The sequence below is a fragment of the Sebastes umbrosus genome, chromosome 2, assembly GCF_015220745.1.
Source record: "Sebastes umbrosus isolate fSebUmb1 chromosome 2, fSebUmb1.pri, whole genome shotgun sequence".
Taxonomy (NCBI): Eukaryota; Metazoa; Chordata; class Actinopteri; order Perciformes; family Sebastidae; genus Sebastes; species Sebastes umbrosus.
The window spans coordinates 2,996,462-3,019,805 of record NC_051270.1 but is presented as its reverse complement, the minus strand read 5'-3'; the positions used below and the strand labels follow the sequence as shown (position 1 = coordinate 3,019,805).

The window sequence follows — 23,344 nt, the reverse complement described above, 5'->3', positions numbered from 1 at the left end:
GTCCAGGATGTGTGATGTAGGGAGAACTGGAGATGGGGGAAGACGGGTTATTAAAGGGTGTTGCTCATGACTTTAATAGTGTTTTTAAAAACACTTTGCTAGGTTTTCAAACAATATGGTGAAATATAAAAGTTGTATTGCCGTATTTGTTTAACTCTATGTACATTAGCTATGTACATTAGCTATGTGCTGATGTTTAGCAATTACAAGAGAGTTTTCTTTCCTCTCTCTAACACATTGATGCCAGAAGAGCTCAAGAGTGACAGAGTATTAAATGACTTCACTCTTTGTGTCTCAAAAACAAGCAGCTCTGTTGTGAATCTTTTATTCTGCACTGAATAAACATTTCGTCCATCAGAAAGCGCTCGCCGCTCCCCGACTTTCATTCCACGCCAGCACTTTTTGAAATTTGCCCAGCATTTAAATGAGAACAGGACAAAGTGATCAAAAAACATTTCTATCTCCTCTTTTATCAGTATTACAACCACCTGCAGAATCCAATCTGGAGATGCTTTCGGTCGCGGCGAGCGTACTCGTTGTGTTTCTGTGAGGAGTCTGGGTGGCAGACAGAGCAGGATTCACTCAGCCACATAAACATCCGCAAAACATGTGTAAAAACACAGAGTGAAAGTCAAGGATGCTTCTCATGGCAGTAACAGTAAAAGAACAAAGATGTGGGAACAGTTAACTGCAAGCAAATGAAAAGAGAAGACACACAGGCGGGGAACGTGGAGACAACAGGAAATGATGTGGTTTTGTAATTGCTGCTATGACAGAAATTTAAGAGAAGAATGTCAACTGACGAGACGATGCTGAACACATGATCAATATTCCTTGTGCATCGGTTTACAATTTGAATCCAGAGGGAAAGGTCACAATGAAAACTTCCATACAAAGAGGCAATTACAAAGTTAGACTGAATTTTGGCAAGGAAAACCTGCCATTAAGAAATGACCTCCACTCCCATCCGCCCTCAGGACTCTGTAGAGGTCAGGATCCACACTCAGGACTCTGTAGAGGTCAGGATCAACACTCAGGACTCTGTAGAGGTCAGGATCCACACTCAGGACTCTGTAGAGGTCAGGATCAACACTCAGGACTCTGTAGAGGTCAGGATCCACCCTCAGGACTGTGTAGAGGTCAGGATCCACCCTCAGGACTCTGTAGAGGTCAGGATCCACCCTCAGGACTCTGTAGAGGTCAGGATCAACACTCAGGACTCTGTAGAGGTCAAGGTCGACATGAAGCTGATCCACTGATTCATGGCATAGCGAGAGGATGAAAAACACTAACATGCTGCTAAATACACATTTATTACAGCAGAAGGTGGAGTTTTGTTGCCAGAAGTAGAAGGGGAAACAGAACTGTTTGCTCGTCACAGATCATTTAGTGTAGAAATATTTTGATGCTTTGGTTTAGAACAAGGTGCCAGGGCAACACGTTCTCATCCAAACTCAACTAGATCATTAAATATGTAAGGAATAATGTACCGCCAGCTGGTCATTGACGTGAAAGAATCCCCGACAGGGCGATGCTGCACAATAATGGCCCGCTAGCTGTACATTATCCCTCTTATTACACGGCTACTTACTGAAGAAATCAATATTTTGACACAAAACCGGTTCGCCAGAGTCCAACATCAGAGCTGCGCCCATAGCAACGGTCTGTTATACATAGCAACGGTCTGTTATTAAGAAATTACAGACCGCAGAACGCTGTGATTGACCAATCAGAATCGAGTATTCAACACAGCCGTGTAATATGTCATGATACAGTACATTATAGTACAGAATCCGCATAGCAACATGTAGGGAATCCGAACAAAGTGTCCCACCAAGGTTTAAACTCATAGCACTATTCAGAGTGGTGTTTGGAGAGCATAACTACCACTTCTCAGGTACTGATGAGTTTCCAAACTGGACAGGTCAAAGTTTCAACACTATTCTTGTTTCAATAATCAGGTGCCACCAACATTTGAACTCAGATCTCTGTATTCAGAGTCCAGAGTGCTAACAATTAGACCATGGACCCATGCACATGTCCAAACCCGTAGCTGCCTGACAGTGCAGAACAATATTATGTTTTTTAAATGATAAACATAGAAATATTATTTATATATATCTGTGGCGGCTGGTGACTCAAACAATTGGGGAGGACAGGAGGAAAAACAACCCATGCCATCATGTTATTTTACACTAGTTGGCTACTTATCTCTATTTTATTTATTTATTAAACATCAGAACATAATTCACTTTCAGTATAACAATAACAAAAGAGCCAGAGGTATATCACACTAAAACCTTGAGTGTCTTAATAGCCTTTTTCTTAGTTAAATTAGAAAGTGGTTTCACATATTGCTCAACATCCATCAAGAAAACAAAAGAATAAGGTATTTATTGTTAAATTTATATTTATGAATAAAAGACTAAAAGAAAAACATATCAAATTTATAATGAGAATATATATATATATATATATATATATATTTTTTTTTTTTTAAGAAACCAAAGTCAATCAAAGTAAATCTGCAAGGTCTTTATGTCTGTTTTAAATGTCTACATGAAGTGATTGACAGGGTAATATTTATGAATAATTTTGAATCAGGTGTTTCAGGTGGATCATCAGGACCTGAGTCCTGAGTTCACATTGCTTAATGTGCAATGCTTGTGACTTTAGAGACGGGCAAACAGTTTGCTTGTCATCCAATATCATATTATTGGAAAACAGTGTCTGTCAGAAGGGGGATTCGAACCCCCGCCTCCAGAGGAGACTGCGACCTGAACGCAGCGCCTTAGACCGCTCGGCCATCCTGACTGATATGTACACAATCAATTTCAAGGCATCAGGTCAGATCGGTCATTTTACCAAATAATTTATTTAGCATTACAGTAAGTAACTTTGTATTCTGATTATGGAGAGAATCACTGAGGCATGTTTCCCCCTCAAATATGAATGCTGCTCAGCTGTGAAAACGGTTTGACTGAAGTGTTTATAAAGGACTTTAAAGCTGCAGTAGGCAGTATATATTTTTGGCATCATTGGGCAAAAATCCCATAATAACCTTTCAGCATATTGTAATTCAAGTGTTCTGAGAGATAACTAGACTTCTGCTCCTCCTCATGGCTCTGTTTTCAGGCTTTAGAACATCTACCCCGTGACGGGAGACTTTGACCAATCACAGGTCATTTCAGAGAGAGAGCGTTCCTATTGGCTGTGCTCCGGTCATGTGACCAGAACTTGGTGTTCCTTCAAGAGATTTCACAATGGCGGCGGCGGCACAAACTTTCTCATTTTACAGCTAAACCGTGCACTACAAGATGATTCTGAGAACATCTGAGGAGAGAAATAGGCATTAACGTAACAGAATATTGATTCATATTTGATCAGCGCTGCCTAGTTTGACCGTTTGGTTGGAGTTCAGAGTGATTGACAGCCGGCTCTCATAGACGGCAGCTGGACAGCAGACCTCAGATCAGCTCTTACTGCTTGTTTTCCCCCAATCTGTGAAATCTCGCAGATGCCATTAGGTGCACCGGAGGACATGATTTTTGTCAGGTTACCTGTTTCATGTTCTACTGTCACGATATAGCGACCGTTCTCTTCAGCTTTAACGCTGAAATTACCTCGCTAACCGCAAACTTTGCTTCGTATGACTGTAGAGATCATGGTAAAGACAGTTTACTTGTCAAGGTTTCACCAATATTAGTGAAAAACACTGTCTGTCAGAAGGGGGATTCGAACCCCCGCCTCCAGGGGAGACTGCGACCTGAACGCAGCGCCTTAGACCGCTCGGCCATCCTGACTGGTGCTCAGATTATGTCACTAATTTGAAAAGATTACATCAGATCGGTCATTTTACCAAACATTTAGATGATATAATAATACATAATTAATTATGGAGCTTATCACTATATATATATATATATATATATATATATATATATATATATATATATATATATCCAACAGTGCTCTTTTTTTTTTAACATGTAGAAGGTAGAAAGGTTCAACCTGTACAGCTTAAAATCATGGAGCAATGATGAGGACTCTAAATCCCGAGATCTAGCTCTAATCTCAGTGAGACCCCTACACAACATGACACCTTTTTAAACGTGTCATACATGATTTTACCATGTATGTTATACAAAACATGTTACATAACGGGCATACAACAATATATATACTGTATGTGGAAATAACATAATAATATAAAGTGTATGTGGAACTGATGACATCATCCTCAGAGGAATCTGAGGCTGCTGGCATCCTGACCTGCTCAGACTCTCTCCGTGGACCGACTCCAGCTCTCTGACTGATGACTGTGATTATCTGTTCAGCTGTCTCTCTTTGTGTGTGTGTGTGTGTGTGTGTGTGTGTGCGTGTGCGTGTGTGTGTGTGTGGTTTGGCTGATTTCCAGGAGCCCACACCGTCCATCTGCCAGACTTTACCGTCCTCACACCCTCTCCTATATATACAGTAGATATCTACTGTTGGTGTGTGTGATTTCCCTCCCGCTGGTCACCAAATGTCAGGATTATAAATCCGATGTTAACCAACAAAGAACCACTGATTTGACAATTTAAATGAACCATTCCTTTTGTAAAACGTTACCAAACATACTTAAAGGGTAACTTTGGTTTTCCCTCATGTTTTAGTGTCTAAGTGACTAATGAGGACAATCAGTGACGGTGAGGAGTTGCCCCGAGCGATTACAGCAGCTGCTGTTCTCCCTCAACACTGGACCAATTTCAGAAACTGTTTCCTCATTAGTCAATTAGACACAAAAACATGGTGGAAATAGGGTCCAGGTTGAAAAGTGCAGAGGTTACCCTTTAAAGCAGGGGTCAGCAACCTTTACTATCTAAAGAGCTATTTTAGGCAAAAACAATCTGTCTGGAGCCGCAAAACATTTGTATTTCATTGTGATGAAGATAACACAGTTTATAGTCTAAGTATATAGCATATAAGTCTAATGCAGTGAAGGCCAAAGAGACAATGTACTACGGAGTATTAGGGCCACATTGACAGAAAAATATCTGAGATTTACAGAATAAAGTCCTAACTTAACGAGAAAAAAGTCGTATTATTACAAGAATAAAGTCATAACTTTACAATTTTTTTTTTAAATAATAAAAAAAAAAAAATTACTACTTTAGAATATTATGACTTTATTCTCGAAATCTCAGATTATTTTGTTTTCCTCAATGTGGCCCTAATTCTCCAATGATAAATAAAAATGAAAATATAAACAAAAAACAGTTATTCATTTCCATTTTTATAAATCCACAGGGAGCCACTGGAGAGGAGCTGAAGAGACGCATGTGGCTCTGGAGCCGCAGGTTGCTGACCCCTGGTTTAAAGGATAGGTTAGTTTAGTTTATATAGATCCCCATTAGCTACAGCTATTCTTCCTGCATCCACAAAACAGACTTAAATAGTGACCTCCTCTCTTAAATCAAGTCTCACATGCCCTTATGTGTATTGGAACAGTTTAAGGTTGCTGTAATCGTTCTTCTTGTCCCGTGCAGAGATCCTTTATTAACACAATTCCATTGCAAGTGATGGGGGACAAAATCCACTTTGTTCGGTGTAAAACAATAATCTTAATTTTAGCTGAAGTCTTAGTTGAACAAATCAAGTTACGCTACTTTTAATCTTTCTCTGCAGTTTACAAGGAATCAGTGTTCAGGGAAACACAAAGAAGGTGGTGAATTTTGTCCCCCATCATTTAATCCCAGTTTATCATCTCAGCAGGCCGGCTGGGAGGTAGGAACCACCGGCAGATTGTTTCCATCTGACTCCAATTTGGATCTTGGCAAATAAACACTGAGTATTAATGCCATCAGTTTCACCTGAAAGGACGCAGCTGGAATACCAAGAAAGAGTCTAAGACTTTATATAAAAACAGGATCGGGGATAGAGAGGTTTCACAGAAGAGAAAGACTCATTTTGAACGGTAGAAAGTTCTAATACTTCTACAAAATGTTGGCTTTTTACCTTGTTATTTATTTAAAAGTGAAAGAACTTTGAAATATTGATGACATAGTTCAGTGAGTGTTGGCAGAAGATGAAAGATGAATTACAGCAGACATGAGGGAAAAGATTATTTCATGTTGCTGACCTTAATTAGATTGAAAATCCCCTCTGGCTCACGCTCTCTTCCTAAACTGATGGTCTGTTTGCTTGTTTTAAAAATAAAGCTGTTGTCTGTCTGATCAATGAAACCAAAAAGAAAAAGAAAAAGCTGACTTTGTTTTGAAAGCTATGCAGAAAACTCTGTTCCGTTTGTGGGCTGTGCACATCTGGACTTCACCACACTACTGCCATCTCCTGGCAGCACCAACCACCACCACCACCACCACCACCAGAACCTTTAATACACAGTATAGAGTTTTATTGTTTATATTAAATCAGAAAGATAAGCACTATAACATACGTTACAAACCAAGAATGTTTTATATCTTGGGGAAAATGACATTACAAAAAAAAAAAAAAGTAGTAACACTAGTGGACAAAAACATTCTTTAAATAACAGAACTGTACATTTTTTAATATGCGACTAAAAAAAAAAGTAAGACACCGATAAAACTAATGAGACAGAAAAAGGACGACGGGCAGTTAGTACCGAACAGAGCTAAAAGCTAACGGGGGAGGTGATTACGAGCTGCTGGAATATGAAAAATACAACAAAGTAAGGCAGCAGAAGGCAAGACAGCAGGCTGAATAAACAACGGGGAGATTAAAACTGCAAAGTGCCTCCGTCGCTATCAAGAGAGCAGATAAAAATGTATAATAGCTGAAATATATAAACTCTTAGAAATCTCACGATAAACCTCCCGACACCCCTTTCTTCATTTTGTATTTGACAAATAATCTCTTTTTCAGAAAGAACCCACAGTCCTCACAGTGCAGGTACGACATCTTCTGACTGTAAAAAACAACAATAAACACAAACAGCGCCATGCACCGTGTTCACCTGCAGTCACATCATGTTGCTTTACAAATGTTCTCCGACTGTTGCAGGAGCAGAGACGCTCTACTTATAGACTCAGAGAGTCAACACACACTGTGGACACTGGACACATGTAATATTGTGATTTCTGGCTAATTTGACCCCTCTCCCCCCCACATTGTGCACATAAAATCAACACTGCATATAACGTACACCTGTTCAACAGGTCGCACTTAAATTGAAAAAAAATAATAATAATTGCATAGCTGAAAGAAACAAAGTAAATTTGCTCCAAATCCTTTTCAGAAACAATATTAATAATAAAAAATATCTCTTTGATTTTTTATTAAAACAGACACTAGAGGGCAGTCAATGCCCTGAATGAATGGCCGAGTTATTACATAATCAAATGTAAAATATGAGCTCTTTACAAAAACACTCTCAAAGCCTAGAAAATAAAAATGTCAATTATTTCTAAATTAAACGCCGGTCGCTGGTGTTTTGAAATGTGTTTATGTGCAGTGACTATTCATTTTTAGTCTCTTAGTAATGGCTTCATTCAACTTCTTTGGGTTATTCAAGGTAAAAAACAAAACACAGGTGTAAAAAATATCAGTCTACACACTGCGAACCAATTAGTGCAAAAAGAGGTTAAGTGCAATGTTACATGATGTCCGATGTCCACATGATTACAGTATGCTCTCTGACTGAGGATGTGGGGGGTTGCTGTACTGCTATAATAGAACACGAGGACAGGAAGCCGGATGCAAACAGATATTCGAGGCATAATCGATCCACAGCAGCACAGCGCGCATGCCCTTATTCACAACGAGATTTTTAAAGTACAGTAAAAGCGCCATTACAAGTCAGTACAAAATGTAAAATAAAACATACGCAATGAATGTACATACAAGTATTTTCAAAATAAAAACAAGTCAAAAAAAGTTCCTTTTTTTTTTTTTTTAAAATGGTTTTTTTGACGCCGTCCCAGTGCTGTCAAAGTTCTGCCAGAGGAGGGGGGGGGGGGGCATCCAACCAAATCACAAGGAAAAATATAGCATTTATTCAATTTTATCTCTTAATTAGAAATTCAAAAATCTATACTCTTAATTAAGTAATATTTACTTATTAAAATCGCATCTTTGTAAACAGTTCGCCCTTTTTGTTTCGAGTTTGACAATACATTCTAATCAGACAGAAATTGAGACTTTTTTATATATATATCTATATATGTATATTTATATTTATATTTATAGATCTGTGGCAAACAACTCAAAAATAATCTGATACCAAATGTAAAGAAACACATTTAAAACAAAAGCTCTAATCTCTCTAGTCTTCATTTCTACCATGATTGTTCAAGAGCCTGAAGTAGCCACGACGGCACAGCTGGTTTCAACTTCACCTGAAGAAAACTGGGCTGCCAGATGTTCTACCACCGACACATGTTACTGCTCCTGGGCTGCCAGATGTTTTACATGTCACTGCTCCTGGGCTGCCAGATAGTTTACATGTCACTGCTCCTGGGCTGCCAGATGTTTTACCACAGACATGTTACTGCTCCTGGGCTGCCAGATATTCTACCACCGACACACGTTACTGCTCCTGGGCTGCCAGATGTTTTACCACAGACATGTTACTGCTCCTGGGCTGCCAGATGCTTTACATGTCACTGCTCCTGGGCTGCCAAATGTTTTACCACAGACACGTTATTGCTCCTGGGCTGCCAGATGTTTTACCACCGACACGTGTCACTGCTCCTGGGCTGCCAGATGTTTTACATGTCACTGCACCTGGGCTGCCAGATCTTTTACATGTCACTGCACCTGGGCTGCCAGATGTTCTACCACCGACACATGTCACTGCTCCTGGGCTGCCAGATGTTTTACATGTCGCTGCACCTGGGTTGCCAGATGTTTCACCACTGACACATGTCACTGCTCATGGGTTGCCAGATGTTTTATATGCCACCGCTTTGGGGCTGCCAGATGTTTTACCATCGACTTTTACCACCGACACATGTCACTGCTCCTTGGCTGCCAGATGTTTTTCCCACCGACACATGTCACTGCTCCTGGGCTGCCAGATGTTTTTCCCACCGACACATGTCACTGCTCCTGGACTGCCAGATGTTTTTCCCACCGACACATGTCACTGCTCCTGGGCTGCCAGATGTTTTACCACTGACACATGTCACTGCTCCAGCTGTGGACAGTGGCTGCACCTCTGGGCTCCCACTCCCTTTATTAGCTGGAGCTGTAAAGAACGTAAATGTGTGTGTTGGCATTCCTGCTGCTCTTCAGCATGGCAATGGGATTGTTGCTATGGTGTGTAACCATGGCGATGAGGTTGCCATGGCTTCAGGGGGGCTGTGAGTCGGTGATGAGAGAGGCAGAGAGAAGTCTTTTTGGTTGGAGGAGGCAGAGGGGTAAGGGGGTCTGGAGGAGCTGATTTAAAACCCAGAACTGCATCGATCCACCTCGTTTAAAATAATGTCTGCAAGATACGAGCCGGAGCATCTGTGAGGGGAAACTTGGCATGTAAACAGTGTTTGTTCACAAGTCTCCTCCTTAAAAAGTGTGTGAGCATGACTGTGTACACGGCGTCTTTCACATTTAATGAGTCTTAGTGGCAGTGGATGCATGCACAGTGGCCCTATAGAGATTTGTTTGCATGCATATTCAGATTTGTACACTATACACTGCAAATCCATGTTCTCTTTCCTCCGACGCTCTTCATGTTCAGAGTCTATCACTGCGGAAAGTATCCTCCACCGACGGGTCCGGCAGCACCATGTCGGGATCACTGAGCATGCTCAGACCGTCCAGGCTGAGGGGCTCGATGCGCAGCTCGTCCTCCAACGGGAAACCTCCCTCCGAGTCGAAACACTCCTGCACCGTGGAGAGGGCGCTGCACATGTCCTTAGACAGACTGGTGTTGGAGTCATCTGAGAGAGAGAGAAACAGATGATGGTGGGTGAATGTTTTCCTCCAGTCCAGAAAACACTTCCTGTTGCTCTAGCTAACAGTCTCACTGCCCTCATCATTAGTCATGACACTCTCCTCCATTTAAAGTGGAGTATAACTGTCTGTTCAGCCACGGTTGGACCCAAACATCAGCACTCACAGTCACAACAAAGCTGGAGCTAGGGCTGGGCGATAAGGTCGAAAAATAAAATCTTTCAGCGTCAGTCGCCTCTCACCCTTCACTCACTCACTCAGTCAGTAAGAGCAACAGATCTGAGTCAGATATACAGCTGCTAGAAAAGGTTCTGTTTGTTCTCTCGTGTTGGAGTAAACCCCCGCTGACGTTGCATATTTACATGCGGAGCATCCCGTTTCGGCCATCGGGCTTGAGACTTGGTCAGCCACGTGCATTAAAACGGCGGTGGGAGGGGGAACGGCAACATAAACTGTCAAACTCTCCTCAAACTTGTGGTCATAATTTACTTATATTGTACTTGACTTTGCTATTATTGTCTGATGAGGACAACAAACAAAAACTTGAAGGATTTTCCTTTTTCATTGAAACATAACGGCGACAAAATGTGCAATAATTGCATCAAATAAATGACAGCGATGGTCCATAAGAACAAATTTTCTCAATGCTCATATGCAGGCCTATAAACAAATGAATAAATAAGTAAATTGACTGCAGCCTATGACAACATTAGGCCTGTCAACTGATTAAATTACTTAATCATGATTGACCGCAAATTAATCGCATGGGAGTGGACAAATATGCTGCTTTATGCAAATGTATGTATATATTTATTACTGGAAATCAATTAACAACACAAAACAATGACAGATATTGTCCAGAAACCCTCACAGGTACTGCATTTAGCACAAAAAATATGCTCAAATCATAATATAGCAAACTGCAGCCCAAAAGGCAACAACAGCTGTCAGTGTGTCAGTGTGCTGACTTGACTATGACTTGCCCCAAACTGCATGTGATTATCATAAAGTGGGCATGTCTGTAAAGGGGAGACTCGTGGGTACCCATAGAACCCATTTACATTTACTGATCTGGAGGTCAGAGGTCCTTGGACCACTTTGAAAATGGCCATGACAGTTTTGCCCTCGCCACAATTTAGCACAAGTTTGGAGCGTTACTTAACCTCCTTCAGGACAAGCTAGTATGACATGGTGATACCAGTATCTTCACTCTAGCTTTAAAACTGAGCCCACAATCGCAAGTTGCTTTAATGCATTAAAGAAATAAGTGGCATTAAAACGGATTTTCGTTAACTTTGACAGCCTTAATATAAATATTGCAATAGTTTCATCAGTAGACCACAGGCTCAATCACCATGGTGTTACCTCATGTTGAGACGGATAGTGACTATTTCAATCAACACTGAACACTGATTTTCTCTTCCCCAGGATGCACCTACGGAGACTTACCAGTGAGTATAATGTTGGGCAGTCCTCCGCTGCAGTTGGAGTACAGCATGTTGGACCTCATGTGCATCGGGTCCTGCAGGCTGCCGTGGCTGCCGCCCAGCCCCGAGAGGGCGGCCTGGGAGTAGTAGAGCAAGGAGGGAGAGGAGGACGGGTCGAAGAAAGAACCCCCCGCCGTGGAGCTCATGGCGTTTTCCAATAGGGAGAACTGGTCCAACTAGACGGCAGATGGCGGAGAGAGAAAATGGCAAAAAAAAAATGCAAAGAATCAGTTGAGTTCACATTGGCAGCTCAGTTCTATGTGAGTGTTTTCTCATAACAACCACAGTGAATAGAAAACCTTATTAACACTACAACTGATGGCCATGACACATTCTGTTCAGCTCTGACAAAAAATACTGAATTACTGGATACTGTGTGGGACAAATTTCATGAAAATCCATTCAGAAGGTTTAAAAAACATCCTGCTGAAAGCTAACCTTGCAGGGCAGAAATGAACGGATGCCACAGAGACAGTTCTCATGTAAAACTGCAAAACATCCAAATAGTTTTTTGGCTCAAGAAATTCTGTTTCTTTAACTTCTTTGTGCAAAATATTAACATCTGTGTAAAAAAGCAGATTCAGCTTTGAGTCAAGGTTCTCGATCACCCCGTCAGGGTTTATGCTGCATTCATGTGTATTGTGTTTTTGTTGTTTGATGTTGTTTGACTTGGTGGCAATCGAATTTCCCCACGGGCATCAATAAAGCAGGCTATATAAAGCTGTCTACCTATCTATGCAGTGTCGGAATAATCGGAAAAATTAGCTATCAACTGGGAAAATTCAACGAGGATGTCACATTCTTGTTCAAATTCTGATCTGTTTCCTTTGCTCTTCGTTTTCACCCAGATACTGGAAACAGCTATCTTGTTGTTTTAACGCTCTGAGCAATAAAATACAACACATCTTCTTTGTAGCGTCCACGTTGTTTCCACATTACGACTTAAAGCTCAGGAACACGCCGAAGTCATAAGAACGACTTCCCAACTCGGGAAACGGGATCATCTGAGGAGCACGTGAATGCACCATTTGATCTGCAGCAGTGATTATCCCACTACACATTGATTTTGAAATATTTTTTTTCCTATTACAAATATTGCACATTTTTACATCCACATTGCCTGAGTAAGTAAGTAAGTAAGTAAGTAAGTAAGTAAGTAAGTGAGTAAGAAAACAAAACTTTATTTATGTAGCACCTTTTAAAACAAATTATTACACGGCTGTGTTGACTACTTGATTCTGATTGGTCGATCACGGCGTTCTGCGGTCTGTAATTTCTTTATAATAGACCGTTGCTTTGTATAGCTAACCGTTGCTATGGGCGCAGTTCTGATGTCGGACTCTGGCGGACCGTTTTTGTGTCAAATTATTGATTTATTAAGTAAGTTAGCCGTGTAATAAGCGTCCCTTCAGGGCGATGAGCGAGTGCAGCATCGCCCTGTCAGAGGATTCTTTCACAACAATGACCGGCTCGCTGTACATTATCCCTTACGTGCTTCACACACAGATAAAATATTGAACAATGAGAGAAACCAAAGAATAATTACAATATGAAACAGAACAATGAGAGACAGACCAAACTAAAACGAACAAAAACATATGTGGATGTGGCCTATAAAAATGCTTTCCTATAAAGATAGACTCCGTGAGGACAACAGAGACAATATAAAACAAGTTGTTTTCCCTGTTGCAACGCTATTAACAACCTAACATTACTGAAATGAATTCTAACTGAAGATACTCCATCCTTTGTGTTTACTGTTGTGTTATTGTGTGTGTGTGTGTGTGTGTGTGTGAACCAGTACCTGATAGGGGTGGGTCTTGGTCTGGCGGTTGGAGTACTGTGGCTCCATGAAGGGGTCGTTGAAGATCATGTTGTTGTGCTGTCAGAGAAGAAAAAGAGTCCCAAAACATCACAATGTTGTCAAATCTGGAGAGAAAGCAAACTGCCTGCTCCGGAAACGAAAGTGTGACACGCGAACGGACGGACACGTGGAGTGCTATACACCCCCGACCACGTTGTCGCAGGGGTATGATAATAACTTTTTAGAAGCGGTTCAGGTTATGCAATAAGAAAGTTGCAAAGAACGATTACTTTCATTGTTGATTAATCTGTTGATTATCATCTTGGTTTAATCGATTAGTTGTTTGGTCTATTAAATGTCAGTAAAAGGTGAAAAATGTGTCCACAATTCAAAGATATTCAGTTTCATAGAGGAGTCAAAAACCCCCGAAAATATTCACATTTAAGAAGCTGCAATCAGAGAATTTAGACTTTTTTTTCTAAATAAATTACTCAAACTGATTTATTGTTTAATCGTTGCAGCTCTAAATGTAGCTGTCTGCGACTACCTGGGAATATAAGTCACATTAGAATCATAAAACGTTGCTGTGGCTGAAAGGATTACTTGATTAATCAACAGACAGAAAATTATTCTTCAATAATAATAATAGTTTAATGAGAGGATTCTTCTCCAATGTGAGGGTTTGCTGGTTCTCTCTGTTTAAGATAATTATAATCTGAATATCTTTATGTTTTAGACTGATGGACGGACAAAACTAGACATTCAAAAATGTCACCTTGGACTCTGGTGATAGACATTTTTCATGATTTTATGACATTTTATAGACTAAACAAATAATCAGTTAATCAGGAAAAACAATCAACAGATTACTGATAATAAACTTAGATCGTCTAGAACACCTGTTAATGATCAGAACTCAACTTGTTGAATGTGATCTACTAGTTCCATCAAGATTCATGTCTTTATTTTCACAGGTATGACAGACTTATATATATATATATAGAGCTCTAGATAACATTTGCAGAATATTGTTGTCTGTTTTTATTGTATTATTATTATAACCTGCCTATTTAACAAATTAACACAGTAAATGTGATTGCTCAACTAGGTGTTGGTTAATAAACTGACAATGTTGAATCTAGTCCACACTAATGTCTGCCTGCAGGGAGACAAAAGCAAACTATGATCATCAAGAATGCACGTGCGCAGAAAACCACAAATACTGGTGCACAAAACATGATTATGTGTGTGTGTGTGTGTGTGTGTGTGTGTGTGTGTCAGCGTGCTGTCCATGCACACACACACACACCCTGACAAAGACGCTGTTCATGGCTCTTACTTGGCTCGTGTTGAAGTCCAGTGGGATGTTCTGAAGGGGGGAAAGCGGCTGCTGTTGTTGCTGTTGCTGCTGGTGCTGCTGCTGCTGCTGTTGCCGTTGTCGGCCCTGGTCCACTGCATGCTGGGGTTGCTGGTAGAGTGGATAGGGTGGGGGCGGCTCTCTTGGCATGTTGCTGGTATCCAAAGCAACTCCCTACAAAGGACAGAGGAAGCCAGCAGGAGTCACTAAAGACTACAAGTCCAACGAAGAGTTGAGACTTGATGTTTATTTATTCTGACTGCGGTGTCATTACTCTCTCCATCACATCAGGGATACAAACAATTGCACCAGTGTATTTATTTTGGAATGTCAGGAGTTTTTACTTGGAGGTCAGACTGTATTTTGTATCATTGTACATTTTTGATTGTTGCAAAAGTTTTTTTTTATTTTAACTCTAGTTTTAGTATTTTTGACAGCAGTAGTTCTTAGTTTACACTCTACGATGACACTGGAGACGCCCCAACAAATCAACTAAAGTTTAAAGTGCCGAACTTACACCAAACGACTTTTCAAGCGATTTCACTGTCGCAGACATATTTCCAATGACGGAATAAAATACGAGCGCCCTCCCGTGATCTCGATCGTTTAGTGTACGGTGGTCATAAAACTCAGTCCAAGCTGTCTTAAAGCTTCAGTAGGCAGTATATATTGTTGGCATCATTGGGCAAAAATTCCATAATAACCTTTCAGCATATTGTAATTCAAGTGTTCTGAGAGAAAACTAGACTTCTGCTCCTCCTCATGGCTCTGTTTTCAGGCTTTAGAACATCTAGCCCGTGACGGGAGACTTTGACCAATCACAGGTCATTTCATTGAGAGAGCGTTCCTATTGGCTGTGCTCCGGTCATGTGACCAGAATTTGGCGTTCCTTCACCAGATTTCACAATGGCGGCTGCGTCACAAACGTTCTCATTTAACAGCTAAACCGTGCACTACAAGATGATTCTGAAAACATCTGAGGAGAGAAATAGGCATTAACGTAACAAAATATTGATTCACATTTGATCAGCGCTGCCTAGTTTGACCGTTTGGTCGGAGTTTGCGAGTGGAACACAGAGGAACATGATTTCTTTCAGGTTACCCGTCTCATGTACTACCGTCACGATATAGTGAATGTGAAGGTGTGTGTACCTGTGTGATGGGGGACAGCGAGGGGGACATGGTGGGAGACAGCTGCTTGGCCAGACCTCTGCGCTGCTCGGAGCCAGGAGACAAGGTAAGGGGGCTGATGGGAGCGGGCCGTCGCCGGGGGGAGCTGCTGGACAGACGCAGGGACGAGTTGATGGAGGGATTGCTGAGCGACGACTGCAACTGGCAGTTGTTGAGGGACGCCTGGATCGAGGGATTGCTCAGAGAGGAGGAGAGACCTGCAGGGACGGTAAAGATATCAAAGACATTAATTAGACAGATTGAAAAAGGTATCGGAGTGTCAATGTGCATTAGAGTGAATCTAATAATCCAGAGCAGATACGGGCCCTTGGAAACCGAGGAGAACATGTGGAAGTTATGATGTGGTATGTACTCTATTTTCCAGCGTGCTCTCCAGTCACCGACCCCAAAACACTACACTTTATTGTGCGACTGTGGAGGGAGAGAAAGATGCAGAGCAGAGAGAAGGAAAATGAGAAGACAAGAGGGAATCTGAAGGGAAAAGAAAAGAGCTGATTGTTGCGAGCCAAAACGAGGGTCAGAGTTCCTCTTTCACTCTGGTGCTCGGCCAAGCTGAGCTGTGTTCAACGTGGGAGCCCAACCACACATAGACTCACTAAATACAGAGAGAGGAAAGACTGAGAGGGAGCAGCGGCGGGTGTGATCAGATCAGTGAGGAAGTTGGAGACAGAGAGATCATTCAATGAGCTGTCCATAATGTACGGTCGGCTGGCAGAGGCCGAAACCTGGAACCTGTTCAAAGCTCTGCAGCAGTGCTTCCCAACTTTAAACTCAAACACCTTCACAATATTAAACCTACAAAGACTTCCACTGGCATGCAGGATTTGTTTTAAAGTAAATTCAGAAAACGCACTGAACAACAATGAAGACTATGATTAGAGTTGCGTTGCTAAGCAACAGCCCAAATCCTGCAAGAAGACAAATTCTTGTAAGTGACAGTTCCAAAGCAGAGACAGACATTCCTCAAACAAAACATGCTTTTTATTAATTTCCAGTATGCCAAAAAAAGAGGCAAAGAAACAACGCCAAATTTGGATAAAATGTTGGACGGAGAGATGAAAGCAACAACTCTGCAAAGAGGGCTGGAGGAGAGAGAACTTCATATGAGCATCAGGTTTGATTGCACTGAAACCCAATGAACTCACAGCACAGGAAGCAGCTTTCCTTTTAAAGTGGCAACAAACAACTTTTCAACTTCCCCACTAGTGTTTCCAAGCGGTATTATTTTTGCCGCCGCTGTCGCAAAGACAACAGGATCGCTTTCCATTTTCCTTGTACCCAGTGGCAGAATATTGCATAGTGAAAGCGAAGCTTATAGGGAACCAATCTAAACTCAGACGGTGTCATTATTCTGTATAACAGGCAGCAACCTCTGGTGAGGCCAATGCTGAAGTGCCTTAAACCTGCATTCTTTCTAATAGCCAGCAGGGGGCGACTCCTCTGGTTGCTAAAAGAAGTCTGATTGTATAGAAGTCTATGAGAAAATGATCCTATTTCTCACTTGATTTATTACCTCAGTAAACATTGTAAACATGAGTTTATGGTCTCAATCTCTAGTTTCAAGTCTTCTTCAATGCAGCATGATGTTCATTTAGTAAATTATGGTCCCATTTAGAGTCAAATAGACCATAAAGCAGGAGATGCAGCTCAAACTGCATTGTGTCGCAAGCATCTCTTCCACCAGGACACGACATTTGGTGTAGCTCTATTACCATCTGGGTGGAAACAGCAGGGCTTCTACACGCTGTACAGTGCCAGTAACAGGTTGAGATAAGGAAAAGGAAAAAAAAAAAAAAGTATGGAAATTTGCCATAAAGTATTCAGCATTTGGTTTTACTTAGCTCCACCCTCTTGTGTCAATTCTGGTTCCAAAAAAACAACATGGCAACGGCCAAAATGCCGAACTCGAGGCTTCAATACGGCAGTCCACAAACCAATAGGTGACGTCACGGTGACTATGTAGACACGGTGGTCTATGTTCTATAGTCATTACATTGCGCAATCAACATTTCCTTCATAATGATAAGTTAAAGCAAAAACAAAATGTCTATTGCCACTTTAATCTTTGCTTTTCTTCCTGTGAATATTAAAAAACAAACAAACAAACAAACAAACACAAACACAAAGCTGTGCTCCACCCACCCTGCGAGTTGCCGATGCCGAGGTGCATCATGGCGGCCGGCAGGTTCCCGGTGCTGCTGCCCCCGCTGAGGTTGGGGTACCCTCCGTTGTCCTCGGGGTCCAGCGGGGTGGAGAGCGGCGAGGCAAAGTGCAGGTTGCTGAGGTCGGGCAGGGAGCCGCCGGTATTTAACATACCCTGGTAGTGGGACAGGCCGGGGTTCTGCTCCGGAGACGGAAATATACTGCAGCGAACGCACATAGAAAACAACACTGATGCTCACTTTTGAATTCATGTAAATATTGTGCATAATTAACATGTAGGGTGATTAAATGTGCTGCCATTGCCATTTTTCAGATTGACAAAGACGTTTTCTTTGACTCCCATCCACTTGTTCGAGCCTCTTCTTTTTTTTCCACCCACTCTCCATTTCCTCCATTATTTCTCTAATTTCCATGGCTGCTCATATGCTGCTAATGCAGCAACAGTGACTCATTGTTGTCTGTCCCCACACAAACACACACACACACACACAAACTGGCACAGCACAAAACAATGGACAAATGCTTGCCTCCACAAACACACAAATAGTGTCTGTCAGAAAAAGAGAGACAGCATGAAATAAAAAAGAGGCCCAGGCAGCTCGGTGCTGGCTGCTTTGGTCTTTCTTATTTATCTTACAGAGAATCTTAAATCTCTTTAGAAGACTGTTCTGTTTCCTGTATGATAATATGAACTCTAAATTATGCCTGACCATCTACTGGCAACGTGGTACAGGATGAGCTAATGAGTTGCTCCATCCGTTCCCTTCTAAATCACGCTATGACACCGGAGGTGTTTTTCAGAGGGAAAACAATGCCTGTGGAATCTGATTGTAATAACCGTGTTCCTCTTATTTCAAAAGGGTTCGAGGTGTAAAGAGGAACACAGACATCCTGTTTGACGAGGTGGGAATGTGAAGCATTTCATATCTGTTGACCAGCTACAGCAGCTACTGCACTTTAACAATGCGTTTTGTGTAACATCACACTAATGATGATCTGGGCACAGCAGGATAAAAAGAAAAAAAGTTAAAATAAACGTTGACTTACTTGATTCCAGGCACTTCACATGATTTAGGCCTTGATGCCAGAGACTGGACCTGAAACAGAAACAACATAATTAGAACCAGATAACAACACTCCAACACTGAATATTAATCTTCAGAATATTATTTCCAGGTTGATAGACTACTGTAAGTTGTTATTCAGCCTTCCGGCACAAAAACGTATTATGGCATTTGGACGGATTTAATTACTAAAAATCATCAAACAATTTTTTTTTAAAAATTTGAACACATCATCACCGTTCGATCAGTTAAAGTTATAATACCTTTATAGGAGTATCCCATAAGACATGTACCTTTTTTTTAAGCAATTTGAAATTGTTTATTTTAATTTATTTGTTTGCATTTCAGAGAAATGTTTTCTTTAAAACCCAGAATGTAATATGAAACTTAAATGCACTAAATGGGTAAAGGTAGAGGAAAAAGTTGGACCAGTGTCGGGCTGCAGCTATCAATTGTTTAAGTAATTGAGTATTATACAGATTATTACATCAATTAATCGAGTAATCGGATAAGAAATACAGTTGTTTTGTTATTAAACAAATGGACACTTTCTCTGGCCAAAATGTAGCGTAACTTTGGAGCGTTGTTTAACCTCCTTCGCAACAAGCTAGTATGGCATGGTTGGTACCGATGGATTCATTAGGTTTTCTAGTTTCATATGATGCCAGTATCTTCACTCTAGCTTTAAAACGTCTTTACATCTGAGCCTACAACCTCCGAAAGATCAATTGTGATAATGTATTACAGAAATTAGCGCCCTTCTGTCCCAACGTCTTTGGCGGAGATGGCCTCGTCTGACTCATAAACTAGGGATGCACCGATACCGATACCAGTATCGGGTACCGGGTCTGATACTGTGCTCATGTATTCGTACTCGCAAAACGCTTACAAATTGTGGCGCCAAAAAGGTGCAGTGAAAAATCTTGGGTGCACCTAAATTACGTGCCGGTGCACCTAAATGAAAATGTTAGGCGCACCAGTGCAACCAATGTAAAAAGTTAGCTTGGAGTCCTGCACACATTGATGTAGGAAGTACTAAACGAGCAGCAGTCTCACCTTCTTGGCCTCCCACAGCTGCTTGGGAAGAGGCTTACTGACACCTATTAGGTTCTCCTCGTTGGTCAGGCTGGGGAAGGAGAAGACTGCAGAGAAGAAGGTGCACTTGAATTAAACACGTGTTTACAGACAAACTTATGTAGATTATCCCTCGATTACTGGAGGAATGTGCAACTCACCATTTCCGGAGCCGTCCACCTCCGTCTCATTTACACTGGCTGCATTCCAGCCTCCACGAGAAACAAACAAACAAACAAAGGAGGGAGGGGGAGGGGTGATCGATGGAGACATGAAGATGGGGGACATTAGAAGATATTAAGCAGCTGTTTGGCACAATAATTAGTCGCTCTGACAGGAATACATGCTGCAATTACCGTGTAGTAATAAACACAACAGCTGGGCATCATGTTATCAGTCAGAGAGATGATGAGAGCAGGGAGAGAGAGGCTGGCTGGGGGAATCATAGACTGATGAGGAGTGAAGAGAGGGCCATTGTTTTTGTCGTGCCACAAAGAGCCTCTTTCTCTTCCTCCTCACTGGTGAGCTGACGCCAGAAACACATGCCTTTGTCTTTCCCTCCTTTTAACTTGTGTCTATTCCGTGTCTCTAAACACTCTGGTGTTTCGCCACATCACTTCCAGAGCACTCTGTTACTTATTAGGAAAATATTCTCTGTTTCTCTTGATGTCTCCTCATCACTCAGACTCCAAACTCAGCTCCTCTTTTAAATTTTAAACCGCTGCCTACCCATTCCTTCTCTGAGGCCGAGAGGCAGCTTTTCTGGTGATGGAGCAGATGGGACAATGAGGCGATACAACAGTCTGGCATCATTACATTTCCCCTCTTCAAAGGTGTCAACTCGTCGTTGCTCGCAGAGGCGCTACTGGGACGGAAACAGGGACGACTGGGATGGAAAACGTCTGGCTCGTGTCGCTCGGATCGCTTACACTGTGCGATGCACTCAGTATGGGTGTTGTAAATACTCAGGATTAAGAGAAAAAGTCGCTGTCTATTCCTAGAGCGGCGCAGTAATCAGATGCCTTTCAGCTGCAGAGGTAACGTTAGGTTTCTAGTGACTGATGCCAGGCCTGGACTGGGACAAAATAAAAACAAACTGTACTGGCATTTTGGCCCAGACCGGTCCACCACCCATCTTCGCACTCCCCCATGTATACCAACCGTGCCACTCCCTAAAAACACAAAAGCCGTGTAATGAGTTAAGAGGAAATCAAAGAAGATTTAGCTAGGAAACATAATAAATACCTTCAAAAATAGGTATTGCAAAATTGTCTACTCCACTGTGATGAACAGGGCTTTCCACAAGGATGTGGAGTAGTACGTTGCTTTTTCACCGCATAATATTCATGTTCAAAAACAACAGTTCAAAAAAATATATTGATGTGTGAAAAAAAAAAAAACACCCCCCGGTGTGTACAGGCCTTTAAACTGGAATATTTAATGGTTTTCTTAAGTCTTCTGTGATATTAAACTGAATATCTTTAGGTTTTGGACGGTTGAATCAAACAAAACTAATTTTAAAACGCCACCGAGGTCTCTGGGAACTTGTGATGGATCAAGACAATAATCTGTAGGTTACATTAACCAGCTTTTTTGACAGCAAAAGCCTAATTGTGGTTCCTCTGGCACATTCTAATGCCTCTATTCCATCATATACACTGATTGCACATTTTAATGAGTTTGCCTGCCTGATTGTAAACATGAAGTGATTCTAAAGCAGAAGTAAGCTTCGTTTTAGCCCACACAGTCTGTAAATATTTAAAACTACGCCTATTTCTGACTGATCAGTACTTTCATAATTAAAGGCACAGTTGGCAAAGATTTTATAAACATTTTTTTTGTTATATTAGTTGAAATTCTCACTATATCCCAACAGCAATCAATAAATCAAATGCTTTGACAAAAAATAAGAAACAATCTGGTATCTGTGGCTGTCGCAGGACTGTTATAAACCCATTTAATCATTTCATTCAGCCCGAATATAATGATTGGACGGGCTACAAGCCTACCTACATGTCTACCTGCGTGCACTCTGCCTGTGCACTTCTTGTGCGTCACCAGAGTCTTCCACAAGCTGCAAACTTGTCAGATGTGAATACTAACAATAGCCAAGTTCATTGTTTCTGTTCATAATGATGATTTTGGGGGAGTGGCTTGAACGTACAGACTGTCAGTGTTGCTGACTTGGTGACTTTCTCTCAAGATTTAGCGACTTTTGGAGCTAGTGCTGCTACTTTCATTGGAAAAGAGTTGGCAACACTAGACTCTGTTTTTGGGTTGGATAATTTAAAAAAAATATAGTGTACTCTTGTTAGTTTCTCAAGATGGCCCACCCTACATTTAAGAATCATTAGACCTTAATTATTATTTATCTACTGACACCTTCACTGTAAGGTTTATCAAGACATGTCACAATTATAGTTTATGTAAATGAAGATAATTCATTAAAAAGGTACTATATGTAACATTTTACATGTATTAATCACTTCATATTGCCAATGTGTGAACGGATTGTAACGTAACTTAAAAACCTTCCTCGACTTTCTCGGTTGCCTAGCAACAGCCTGTGGACTCATTTCTATGTAAAGGACTCGGGGACTGTTTTGCCGAGAAAATCTCAAAGAACGTTAGCTGATGAAGTAATTTGCAAACTAACTACAAGCTAGTTAGTATCATGGAGCCAATGGTCCAAATAAAATATACGAACATTACAGAACAATATGTAATGGATAACTCCCGACGAGGAGTCCGTTATCAGGAATTAATGGACGATGAGGTGGGGTGTCAGGAAGCTGACTGCCGTTCACTTAACGGCCGCAGGTGTCATTAATAACAAGGATTCTCTGAAAGTTACATAGAGTACCTTTAAGCCCATAAACGTCTGTGTAGCGGATATGGAAAATGCAGCGCTTTCAGTTTTAATGCTTACTGCGCAATCACCGGTGTTTTCCGAGGTAACGAGGATGTCTCCTGTCTGTGCAGTCAATACAATTCTCAGTGTGTTTTGTCATCACTTATTTTTGCTGATATTTTAACACTTATTTTAAGATGACTCTCCGCTCTCTACTCAACAGGATACAACCTCTCAGCTGAGCGCTCACACATTCATATAGAGAGCATGTGGGGGCGGGATGATACAGACAGATAAGCACATTCATCTCTCATCATCACCAGCCGAGTGTCAATTTAGAAAAAACAATGAGCCGATCTATCGGTTTTATGGGACAAAAAAACAAAAGGACAAGTTGTTGATGCTGCTCCTTTTCCATTGACAACATCTGGCAGAAAAGAG

General features: G+C 41.3%; 1 protein-coding gene and 2 non-coding genes across 9 annotated transcripts in view; all 3 read right to left on the bottom strand.

The window, feature by feature from the left end:
* Window positions 1-2,731: 2,731 nt before the first annotated feature.
* trnal-cag lies at window positions 2,732-2,814 on the bottom strand. Its single transcript has one exon. It is a non-coding gene; the product is annotated as a tRNA-Leu (tRNA).
* Window positions 2,815-3,720: 906 nt separating this feature from the next.
* trnal-cag lies at window positions 3,721-3,803 on the bottom strand. The gene has a single exon. It is a non-coding gene; the product is annotated as a tRNA-Leu (tRNA).
* Window positions 3,804-6,377: 2,574 nt separating this feature from the next.
* The window catches only part of crtc3 (CREB regulated transcription coactivator 3), a 53,195-nt gene continuing 36,228 nt past the window's right edge, over window positions 6,378-23,344 (bottom strand). For 2 of the 7 annotated variants that reach the window (XM_037753174.1, XM_037753208.1), the window contains 9 exons: window positions 20,214-20,264; window positions 20,035-20,120; window positions 18,962-19,011; window positions 17,894-18,114; window positions 15,713-15,948; window positions 14,543-14,734; window positions 13,204-13,281; window positions 11,362-11,575; window positions 6,378-9,899 (listed from right to left, as the gene is read on the bottom strand). In XM_037753174.1, coding sequence (XP_037609102.1) covers window positions 9,694-9,899; window positions 11,362-11,575; window positions 13,204-13,281; window positions 14,543-14,734; window positions 15,713-15,948; window positions 17,894-18,114; window positions 18,962-19,011; window positions 20,035-20,120; window positions 20,214-20,264 — 1,334 coding nt within the window. In that variant the 3' untranslated portion in view covers window positions 6,378-9,693. The remainder of the gene's footprint in view (window positions 9,900-11,361; window positions 11,576-13,203; window positions 13,282-14,542; window positions 14,735-15,712; window positions 15,949-17,893; window positions 18,115-18,961; window positions 19,012-20,034; window positions 20,121-20,213; window positions 20,265-23,344) is intronic. The other 5 variants (XM_037753200.1, XM_037753216.1, XR_005204447.1 and 2 more) reach the window with 4 other exon arrangements.